Source organism: Choloepus didactylus, chromosome 2 (genome assembly GCF_015220235.1).
Source record: "Choloepus didactylus isolate mChoDid1 chromosome 2, mChoDid1.pri, whole genome shotgun sequence".
Classification (NCBI taxonomy): Eukaryota; Metazoa; Chordata; class Mammalia; order Pilosa; family Megalonychidae; genus Choloepus; species Choloepus didactylus.
In genome coordinates this window covers 183,978,180-183,990,549 of record NC_051308.1, presented here as the reverse complement: position 1 = coordinate 183,990,549, position 12,370 = coordinate 183,978,180, and the positions used below count along the sequence as shown (strand labels likewise).

The following is a 12,370-nucleotide window of genomic DNA, read 5'->3' as shown; positions in this document are numbered from 1 at the left end:
ATTTTATTATCATATTGATCTTTTTCTAGAGTTGTCCATATCTATCATTATATTTCTATACATAGATACAGACATAGATATATAGAAATAGCTATAGGTAATTACAAATATATAATCCATAAGTCTCCCCAGCTGAGGGAAAATTACATTCTCTTCACATTTTTAATTTATTGAATTATTTTTTAATTCCAAAAGAAATAATTATTGAAACTAATCAAACAGTGCAGTGTTATTAGAAGAAAAGGTTAATACTTTTCTTTCCCCACATATCTGAGGAAGTTAATGTTTTCTGTTGTGTATCATTCCATATTCTTTCCTTTGCTTCTATGACAAAGATAAACAGTTATATATAAATAGTGTCTTTTTAAGTAAAAATTCAATACACATTCTATTCATTCAACAAATATTCAGTGGGTGCATATTATTGTGTGTCAAGCACTATTTTTGGAATTGGAGATGTGCTTAACACAGGTAAGGCTCCCTGCTGTGGATTAGCTTACATTCTCATGACTGAGAGAAAGATAACAAATTAACTAACATAAGGAAGGGAGGAGAGAAAAGAAAAGAGAAAGAGACCATGAGAAAGTAAGAAAGGAAAAGAGAAAGATTTTCAGACAGTGGCCAACGTCTTACAAAGAATTAAAATAGGGTAATGTGACTTGGTGAGCACATTGATTAGTCATAGGGAAGGCCTCTTGGACAAGGTGAAATTTTAAAAAGATCTAAATGATAAGAGGGAGCCGGACGTGCAATTATAAACACAGTGCCTGCAGAGGGACAGAAAAAGAGGTGGGGGTGTTTGAGGAATGTGACTGGGAGCATGGTGGGAGCTGGAGAGAGTAGTGGGATATGAGGTGAGAGGGAGAGAGAGGCTTTATAAATCAGAGTAAAGAGTTTGGATTTTATTATATATGCAGTAGAAGCTACTGGAAGGTTGTAAACGGTGTGAGAGGGGCTGATGTACACTTTGAAAGGCTCACTTTGGCTGTGAGGTAGAGAATGAATTACAGGAAGGCAGAAGCAGTATGTTGGAAGGCAGAAGCCCAGGTAAGACCGTATTGCAACTTGAATGCGGTTTTGGTGGTGGAAGTCAAGAAAAGCGGGCAGATTCTTGATGTTTGGGAGGTTAAGATTTGGTTGATTAAGTGTGGGTGCTGAGGGGAAACAGAATCACAAATAAATCTAGATTTTTGGCTTGGGTAATCAGGTGGTGCTAGCACAGCCTGTTGAAGAAAAGCTGTTTGTTCAACAGGGAGGGGTAAATTAAGAGTTGTGTTTTGGCTGTTTGAGATGACATTTGTACATTCTTCTGGAATAGATTTGCTTAACATTATATAGTGGCCACCCTTTAGGTCCGTAAGTATAGTTCTAATGACATGCTTTAATATGCTCTATCATAACATTTCTTTTTCTAATTAACAGTCAGACGATCCCCAATGTTTTAGCAAAAAACAATAACAAAATAAACATGGGGGTTAGAGGGTAAGTCATGGTACTAGGGCTTTTGTTCTACAGCATAGATTTTCCAGTGTACAAATGTTGAGTAAAAAGCTATACACATCCAAAATTTTAATCTATTTTGACCAATTATTACCTAAAAAGATTGTAGTGATAGACTGTGACTTCCCAACGATAGCCATTAGCCACAGCTTTGTCAGCACTGGATATTTTCATTCTAATTAAGACCTAAGTTAGGCAGTTAGCATAGTGGAGAAGGTGGGCTCTGGACCCCACCTACTTCAGTTCAAATCCTAGCACAACCTTGACTAGAAGAGTGACCTTAGGTAGTTACAGTAACCTCTTTCCACTTTCCTTATCTGTAGGGAGATAACAGTAGTTCTCACCTCAAAGGGTTGTTAAGATTAAATTAAAATATATGGCTTCACACAGTGTCTGGCAAGTGGTAACTACACAATACATCTTAGCACTTAGTTCCTAATTCTTCTCTTGTATTTATAGAATGTCATTTTGGTGGGGGGTCAGTATTCTGGAATAATTATTTTTCGCTTGTACTGTTGGCTATGAATGGGCCCATCAAATTTCCCTTAGGAATTAAATTTTTTTAATTTTACGTATTTGTTCTCAGTGCAAAAGAAAAGTACTTTTATAATGGCCAATAAAACTAGCCTATCTTTAAATTATAATGCTTCTGTGAGATACAGCTTTTGTGTCTTAGAGTGGAAAAATGTACTCTTGGTACACTATTTAGTTTCAGGGAGCCATTTCTGGGGTGGTTTGGTTTGGTTTGTTTTCTTTGTGTCAGGAATGACTTCTGTTGGTAGCTGCATATCTTCTCCAGTCTTTTCCCACCCAACTGTTTTCTATTGCCTTCGTGCTGAAAGGACAGCATTTATCAGGATAAGCGAATGCACTATCTTGGATGCTTTTGATATGTTGAACCATGTCACACTTGCATCCAGACTGAGAGACAATATTATATTTCCTTCTTACAAAAGAGGAGACTGGGGCCTCTAGAGGTTAAACAACACACCCATTATGCAGTTATGTTGTTTAGCATCAGCTTCCTCATGTGTAACTGGGGGTGTTACCACTAAACTTTCATAGAGTTGGTGTAGGTGAGTAATATATATAAAGCAATTAGGGTAGCACGTGGCACGAAGTACCCAATAAATATGAACTATTTATTTTATTTATGCAAATATTTATGTATATTATATACTCTGTATTATTTAATATTAATAAATTTATTGTTTTCATTTTTAATATTGTGCTAACTACAAAATTGGTTCTAATCAGTCGCCTGTAAAAAAAATGATTAAACTTTATTTAAGCCTTAATCATAGCAGAATCAGTAATAAGTCAGTAAAATAACTTGCTGCCATTCAAAATAACTTTACTGTATTCTGAAAATTTAGAAGACTGATTTTATTTTTAAATAAAGCAGACTAGTAATATACGTAAAGTGTAAATAATGCCAGTCTTAAGTTTCAAGGACCTTATCACAATATTTTAAATCAAATTTTAATGTGCTATATTTGCATTTTAAATTTATAAAAGAACAATAAATCCTTTCCCCTAAAAGGATACGCTATGTGATGTTTCTATTGCATCATCACAATTTGAATTATATTCTAGAGAGGGCTTTTTATTTCCTTCTCTGGACGGTTGACCTCTAGTAACTAACCCCAGATGATGAGTGATAACCCTCCTGTGGGTGGTTTATGAAGTATACAGGGATGCTCTGGTTCTCCTGACCACTTCTTCATCCCTTTCCATGTGCCTGTGTGTTCCCTCCCACTGAGCCCTTTCCCTCCCTCAGCTGTTTCCTTGTGAGTCTTTAAGTATAACTCATGGCCAGCATATTGCCGAGAGAGCTAACTCATTTAAATCATCACCAAATAGATGAAATATGGCCATGTCATTATTAAATTAAACCTGATAATAATTCAGCATAATTGAATAGCACTTTTATTATACAATAATACTCTCTCATATTCATTCTTTCATTCAGCAAATATTTTTTGAGCTCTTATTATGTGTCAGGCACTGTTACAGATACCAGTGACATAGCAGAGAATAAAATTGTTTCATGCAGTTATATGCCATGAGAGTGAACAAGAGTGTTAATAGAACATTGAACAAGAAGTCTGGAGACATGGGTTCTTGTTTTAGTTCTACTAATTACCTGTTGGACATATGACCTTGGTGAAGGCAGATAACCCCTCAAAGTCTGTCTTTTCCTATAAAGCCAGGTTTGTAGTCTCCCCTGCTTGTGTCAGTGGGTAGTTATGAAGATCAAGTACTAAATGTAGGTAAAAGCACTTTATAATCCCTGCAGCCATAGTACATTATTTATAAGAGATTATTAGCATTTCTACTACCACACCCTTGGTAATTGTGATAAGTATTGGGGCAGTTGTACAGCACAGTGATTAAAAACATAAACTTGGAAGTTGGACCAATCTGAGACCTAATCTTTGTTCTGCCATTTACTAGCAGAGTGAACTTCAGGCAGCTGAGCTCTAGACGATTCCATTTCCTCATGTTTAAAATAGGCTTGACTATTGTAATTAATTGTATGAATTTGTTGGAAGAATTAAATAAGGTTTATAAAATGCATAGCACTCTTTCTGACACACAGTAAGAACTCATTTTAGTTGTGATTGTACTTATGTTATTGTAGCCCTCTAGCCAAACTCCCAGCCTCCAGCATCTGCCATATTTCAGCAATTACCTACAACTCAGGATTCCTTTTTCTTACAACTTCCACTATCTTTATCCTCTTGTTCAAAAATCTTCAGTATCTCCCTTTTGCCCTTCAATCTGAATCTTCATTTCTCAGGTTGGAATTAAGACTTTGTATTTACCTCCACAACTGTACTTATCAACCTCCTTTTCTCATTAATGCATAATAAAGTGTTGGACACTCCACGGCTATCTGTTGACTTTTCCCCACATATCTTGGTCTCCCACCTGTATGTCTTTGCTCCTATTGTTTCTTCTAACTGGGCTACTTTCCCATTTCCTCTTTATTAATTCACAGCCACCAAGTCTCTGAAGGGTTGCTTTCTGGAAGGAAGCTCCAAGAAGTTTTCTATGACTCAAAATGAACAAAATAGTGTACATAGAATAAGGAATACAGTGCATGAAATATAATAAGTGCTCAACTGTGAGATACTATTATAACCAACTTCATCCCCCATTGCTACCTTCAATAATTTTTATTCCTGTCACAGTTAAATACTCACAATTCATTTTTTAAAGTAAAAATTATTCTGTGTCCTTTGTGTAATGTCACAAAAGGATCTTATGGAAAAAGAGGGACCCATTTTTAAATGCATTTCACAACTGGGGTTCTATTATATTTCCTTCCTTATCTTGATGCTTTAAGAATGTAGAACTGTAAGTATCACACTAAATTTTATGCTTCTGGAGGGCCAAGTTTATTGTCTTCTTGACCACTGAATACCCAGTGCTTAGCACATAGTACTTACTTAATAAATGTCTGTTGAATTTGTAAGTGGCAGGAACAATATTTTGGCCTCGCAGCTGTATCATTGAGGCTTCATTTCAATGTTGAATACTTTAGTTCTTATTGATTCAGTTCATTCTACTTGCTATTTAACAAATACCTACTTTGTAGAGCATGCAAAGATTAATCACACATAGTCCAACCCTCAAAGAACTTGTAGTCTTATAGAGAAAATAAGACATATATTCTAAAATACCAGATACCCTAAGAGATAAAGTAATGCTTTAGGAGGAGTTCAAAGAAGAATATTATTCTCTGGTAGGAGAATCATAGCAGAAGTATCATTACAGTAGATAGATAGGATTTTTAAATATAAATTTGGTTAAAATAAGGAAGTGGGAATAGCAAAGCAAAAGACATCCCAGGGTGTGGAATGGAGAGAAGAGTACAAAGGTATGAGAAAGGGAGTAATAGAAGATGAAGTTTGAAAAATAAATTGAAGTCAAATGAGAAAGACTTGAATTTAAATCTCAGAAGGTTTGAATTTCATTCTTTAGGCACATGGTGTTGTTGAAGCCTTACCGAACAATGAAGTTAGTCTGATCAGGGCCCTACTTCAGATAAATGAGTCTATCCATCAGCAACTTGAAAGATGTCTTAAAGAGGGAAACCTAATTAGGAAGCCACTGCAGTGGTCTCAGAAGAGGTAATGAGGGCTCAAGTGTACTTGGATTGCAAGATATTTATTCCATTCCTTGACAAGCCAGGCTGAATCTTTTAGAATGTCTTTATAAACGCAAGAACCTTCATTTTTTCTTTCTTTTTCTCAGAAGTCATACTTTTGTGAATACTAAGTAATATGGAACAGGTCTTATCAAGAATAGAAAGGTTGATTACCCAGGGATTTTCATTAGCAAAATTTCCATTTTTTCTTTAATTGTTCACAGCCTTTCTGGAATTCTGCATAGCCTAGTAAATATGCTTATAATTTGGGGGGAAGAAAGAAATTCAGCTTGTCTCATCTAGTAAACATGGCTTTGCAGAAAGAAATATTTGTGAATTTAGGCTGACAACGAGACTAATAAATCATTTTGTGGTTTTTTGAAGAAAGCTTTGGATTTAGGAAATATGAGATGATAAAATGTAAAAAAATGTAGCTTATTTTTAAAGAACTAGATTATATCAGTGAAGTATAATTGTTTTAATTTACTTTGCTTACTAAAATCTTAATTCAAGGAAAATGGTCACATATATTAATGTACTCTTTTGTCATTTTAAATGAGGAAAGAGGGTAAGGAGCAACATTATTGAACATTTACCAGAAATGTTTTTTCAATTCACAAAAAGTCCTTAATTAATTTAACATTTTTTGAGAGCCTGCTCTCAAATAAAAATAGTCTTTGCTCTCAAGGTTCTCTCTGTCTAATAGGAGTGGAAGGTCAAAGAGAACTAAAGACAGTAGTGAGTATGAATTTTAAAAAAAAAGTTTAAATATAAAATAATAAAATAAAAGCCGCCATCACTTTGTAGAAGATTTTGAAGAAGCCCAGGAGAAGGCGTGACTAATTCCTGAAGGTTTAGAAAAGACTTCTCAGTGGGGATTGAACAGCATTTCTTACCAGTCTTTTTGTAAAGGCTGTGTTAAATATGAAATCACAAGCCTTGCTTTTTCCTTCCCTTCATCTGTAAAACATAACTCACAGTGGAATCTGCGGACTGCGGTCTTCATGGGAATAGGCCATTTTCCTTGCACGGCCTTGGCTGAGTAGGCATCCTTGGACAGGTGGTTTGAAGATCAGCAGGAGAGGAAGGGGACACCCAGCCATCCGGAATAACTAAATCATCCTGGGTGTCAATGAGCCACCATCCGTCAGCCAGATGGTCTTCAAACCACCATGATACAATTGTGCCTTGGAAATCATGCTTGCTGACCTATTTTTCCCTTCTCACCTCTGATTGGTTGCTGTTTTCTAAGCTCCTGGGGAGTGAGGATATTTTGAAGGCTCCTTAGCACATGAGCCATTCTGTTCCCAGAACAGAATCCACATTGTTCTTGGCTATCCCTCATTTAAGCATGAACACTCATAAATTTTAGTTCTGCTGGGAATGCAAATGCTTTATTGTTACCCTCTTTCAATTGGATTTTCTTTTTACCTGATTCCTCTCCATCTAGCTTTTGGGTTTAAACTCTCCTGTGTGGGACCTACTTAAACTAAAACAATAACTAAAAACAAAAGAAAAGCTTTACAAGGGAAGCATGATACAATTAAAAAGAGCATGGACTTTGGAGTAAGTCAGACCTAGAATGAATATAAAAGTGATTTAGACAAAGGGAAAGAATGAAGCACAGATGTGAGACTCAAGGTTCTTTCGGTCTCATCAAGATCAATTCTGTGCATACATAATTATGTTATAAAAGAGATGGTATTGAATGCCATAAGAGCTTCTAGTAAAATGATAGGTGAGTTTAGTGGAAGGGGTGATGCCTCCCAGCTAAGAAAGAAAGGATCTATGGAGTAAGGGTCATTTGAGATTTGAGACATGACAAATTATAAATTCTGTTTCATTTGTACCTCTGGTTTCAAAATGTGGAATGTGAGTGTAAATGTAGTTTCTGTATTCAAATCTTAAAGGATCCTTAGAACATTTAGAATTTCATCTGGTATTGCCCATGTTTTCTTGAATTTTCCAAGTTGAAGCATCAATTAAATAGCATTTTTCTCCCCCATTTTAGTCTTCATTTAATAAAGACGAAGAAAGTCTCATCTTCTATATTCTCGTTACCAAGAAATGTAAAAATAAAGATTCCTCTCATGCTATTTACAAGACACTTTCCTTTCCCCAAAGAGACGATGCATAATTAGATGAATGGCATCAGCTGACCACGGGCCTATATGAAGCTCCTCTCACTTGGGGCCGAGGAGGGGGCCATTTGCCTGGTTACTAGAGGAACCACCTGCAGGTTTGCTCTAGAGTCCAGCGTGTTAAGGTTATAAACATTGATTGTTTCGAAGCTTCCAGTTGGCTGCCATAGCCTCTCCAGGACTCCCTACAGCTTACAGAACCAGATACACTAAGTAATTTGAACATTAAAGGTTTTCTATGAATTAAGTCCCAATTTTTGAAAGGGTAATTCATTTCTTCACAACTTTTTGTCTCTAGAATTTACCCACTCTCTAAAATACTGAAAAACGGTATGTTTCCAAGCTTCATTTCTTAGCTTGATCATGTTTATTTTATATGATAACTTACTGATTTCCCAAAATTCACTGACAGGAGGATGTTCTGCTTAATAAAATTTTCTGGATAATAAATGCTAAAACTTTTTCTTTAATCAGTGGTCTAATGACCGTAATTTTTTTGAAGATTGTAACTCTCGTCTTCCATAAGAGTAGTCATCAACTCTCAACATTGAAAATAGCTAGAGAGGGACGAGACGGTGATGTATTCAGGGACTGTATCATGGTCAGCAAGAGTGCTGCCTTTGGTGTCCATCTCACCTGGCCTTGAATCCTGGGACCTTCTCTTGCTAACAAGTTCTTGGCAAGTGATTCAAAGCCCATCATTTTTCTCACCAATGAACTGGGATCACAGTGGCAGGTACTTACCCATACAGGGTTTTTTGAGGGCCACATGAGACGTTCATGGATAAAGAACTGCTTCAACAAAAAGTTTGAAACAAGGTAACCACACCTGGTATTGCTCTAACAGACATTTTATAGGTTAACTCATTAATCTTCAAAGTAACCTGATGGGATAGTATTTTCAATCTGATATTTTAATTTTTAAAAACAAATTCTCTGAGATTTAGAAAGTAGCTTGCCCCAAATCATATAATTCTCAGTGGCAAAGTTGAGATTCTAACCAAGATTCTTTTAGATATTGCTCATAGCCCTCCTTTTTAATTTGTTTTTAAACATGGAGTAACACATGTTCATACTTCTCTAAACAAATAGTATAGAAATAACTAAAGCATTCTTTATTCCCTAATCCCACCCCCTAGAACCAATTTTTAAAATGTGTTCTATGTGCTGACAGATATTTTCCCTGCATATGTATCTACCTATCTGTATTATGTATGTTTTTTTCTTTTTATATAACTGGATTCATATTATATATGTACTGTTCTGCATCTGGCTTTTTTTTTTTTTTTTACATCTAACAGTATGTTGTGGTCATCTGTCATACTGTTTTTTTTGTTTGTTTGTTTGTTTGTTTTCTTTTTGACTGCAACCTATCACAAAGTCAAAAATGTCTGTATCATTGTATGGTGTTAGCATAAGTTACTAACCAGTCCTTTACTGATGGGCATCTGTGTTTCTTGTCTGCTGTTATTATCAACAGTGCTGTGACAAATATTCCTTGCACACTTGTGCAATTATATTTGTCACATATATTCCTAGAATTCCGTAGTATAGAAATACGCACATTGTAAATTTTGATATGTTTTTACTCTAATTCTGATTTACAGTTCTCTCAATGATATGTAAAAGTTCCTGTTTTCCTACATTATCAATACTGAATATTCTCTTTCTATTGTCTTGTCCATTTGATAGGTGAAAGAATTCTCTTTGCTTTAATTTGTATTCCTTATAGTATGAATGAGGGTGAATGCTCCCAAATGTGAACTATTTTCTCTATAAATTTTCTCTCCCAAATATGTAGTAATCCCAAGATGGTGGTGGCATGTGGCATATTTCAATTGAGGAGATACCTAATATGTTTTAGAATTTAAATGAGGCTTATTGTTACCAAATGTCTTAATTATAGTCAATACATATTTTTAGGATTCTGCTAAAAAGTAGAATCATCAAGAAAACAAGTACTCATTTCATTCATTGATTCAACCAGTATTTGCCAAATGTTTTCCATGTGCCAGGCACCATACTAGTTACTTTAGTTTTATAAACAAGATCAACACAGCCTCTTATCTCAAGCAGTATACAGTCTTGTGCAGAAGATAACAAGCTGCCTCAGAAGATTTTGACTGGAAGTAACAGAATATCTAAATCAAAATGGCTGAAAACAGTAAAGAAATTTGTTAGCTCTCAATGTAAGGCAGCTAAGGATAAGGCTGAGCTCCAGGGCTGATTGATCCAGTGGCCCAGTTTTGCCACCAAGAAACCAGTTCTTTCCATCTCTTTATCTTTGCTCTGCCATCCACAGTGTCAGTTTCTCCCTAAGGCATGTTCTCTCATGATTGTGGGCTCTCCATGGCAACTTGGGCTTTATGCTTTCTTGTTAATTTGAGAGATATGGGAACTTCTTGTGGCTCCCTTTTCCAGAAGTCGCCAGCAAACTTCTCTTTATGTCTCTTGGCTAGAATTGGGTCATGTGCCCATCCTAACTATATCCTTGGCAAAAAGAGTGAAATTAACAATGAGCAACTGTAATTAAGTATGTGTACAGTTCTGTAAGGTGTACATGAATAATAACAGCTTTGCCATTTTCTTTTTAATGTCCCATAGGATCAGAGCGGCACCGAACCTGTTAGTAGTGAGGATGACGGCAGTGTCGAAATTGGTAGTAAACAATTGCCTGAAAGTGAAATTTCCAAACTGGTGAGAATCCTGGGTGTTTTTCATCCTATGTTCTTTGTAAAGAATGTATTTTTGTACTACCTTGCTATCCCTTGGAAAAGATCATGTGTTGCATTTGCTTCTCTGGAAATCTTAATTCCTGAGACCACGGGAAGTACTCTATATAGTGCATGACTGGTTTACTCTGAAGAATTGAGTGCCACTTTCATATTCACACTTGAGTTACTCTCTCTGAAACTAAAGCAGTGTCTTTTCAGACTTGTTTCAAATGGGTTTCCTGTAAAGCTAGGTCTGTACTGATTTAGTGTAGAGGCACAGGAGGAAATGTTGGATTTACTGCATTGATTCATAGTAAAAAAAAAAAAAAATACATAAACTCACCCTCCCCCTTTATGCATCCTAATGTTTGACATTTTGTCATTAGTATTTATTGAGCTTTTACTGTGTACCAGGCACCATGCTGTGTTCTGTATTCATTTCCTGATCTTTGTAATGTAGGTGGCAATATTTTTTATGCAGGAGAAAACTGAAGGTTAGAGAACTTACTTAACTTGCCAGAGACCACTCAGCTAATGTGTTCTGACTTCCATGCCTTTGCTCATAATCTACCTTTCTTTTTGCAGCCTATCACTTCCAGAGTTAAACTACTAGTTCTGGAAAAAAATAAGGGCTTTTTTCTCCATTTCAAAATGTCTTATAAATCTCCGGATTAATCACTTAAGGAGGTCATGCTGATTTTATGACACCACAGAGTTGTTCATTTTACTTGAAGGATTTTAATAAATCATCCTTTTATTTTAAATTTTAGAAAATATGTGTCAGAACTGGCTTAGATTCCATGTCCTAGACAGTGACTGATTTTTTTCAGACTGAAGAGAAACAGCCAGAGCCGGAATTGAAATGGGCCACCCATGGAGAAACCCTGCCCGGGACCTGAGACCCATGGCATCAAGATTAGTGGGACTAATAGATTATGGCCACTGTCCTTGAACAAGGTGTGAAAGGTCACACTGTTCCCTCCCTGAAGGCTAATCCCACGTATTTGTACTGAGGACGAATGAGTAACATCAGTTTCAAACTCAAAGCTCCCTTATTTAAAAATGCTACCTACTTGCTCTTTTTGGTCCTGTATCTCAGTAGATAGAGTGGGGGAAAGTCTTTGTATCACATATAAAGCAACAGGATTTTGTAATATGAGCGGGACCCGATTTCACCCACAGAAGAAATGAAAGGAGGAGTGAGACCAACTTCCTTGATTGCTGGAAGAATTCAGCAGTCCCAGAGAGACTCATTTGTAGACTCCATGCAAAACCAACCATCATCCACTCTCTGTTTCCAAGTAAACACCACCAATGATGGGGCCCCAAGCATCAAAACAAGTGAAGAATACCACTTTCAGGCAGAGTACTTGAAAGACTCGGGGGAATTTCTAGACATTGTGTTATACTCTGTTTCATTGAGAATAAAGGGCTTCCCCAAACCCATTGAGTAGTCTGTCTCTCACCCCTTCTATATTAGTGTTCTATCTGCTAAAATAAATACCATCAAATGGGTTGGCTTAACCAGTGGTATTATTAGCTCATGGTTTTGAGGCTAGAAGTCCAAAATCAATGTGTCAGGAAGATGATGCTTTCTCCCTGAAGACTTGGTCCTTGGCTTTTCTATCACGTGGTGACATGTCCTTTCTCTTCTGGGTTCCATTGACTTCAGCTTCTGGCTGTTCCCTGTGGCTTCCCTCTCCATCTGACTGTTACTCTGCTTATAAAGGACTCCAGTAATCAAGATCAAAACCCAACCTGATTCAGTTGGGCCACACCTTAACTGAAGTAACTTCTTGAAGAAATCTTATTTATAATGGGTCCACACCCACCCAAATGTGGACTGAGTCCAAGAACAT

At 36.4% G+C, this 12,370-nt stretch overlaps 1 protein-coding gene across 6 annotated transcripts in view; it reads left to right on the top strand.

Annotated features, from left to right (window-relative positions):
* PATJ (PATJ crumbs cell polarity complex component) overlaps window positions 1-12,370 on the top strand; it is a 450,328-nt gene that overhangs the window by 333,555 nt on the left and 104,403 nt on the right. For all 6 annotated transcript variants that reach the window (XM_037827057.1, XM_037827058.1, XM_037827056.1 and 3 more), the window contains one exon: window positions 10,402-10,494. In XM_037827057.1, coding sequence (XP_037682985.1) covers window positions 10,402-10,494 — 93 coding nt within the window. The remainder of the gene's footprint in view (window positions 1-10,401; window positions 10,495-12,370) is intronic.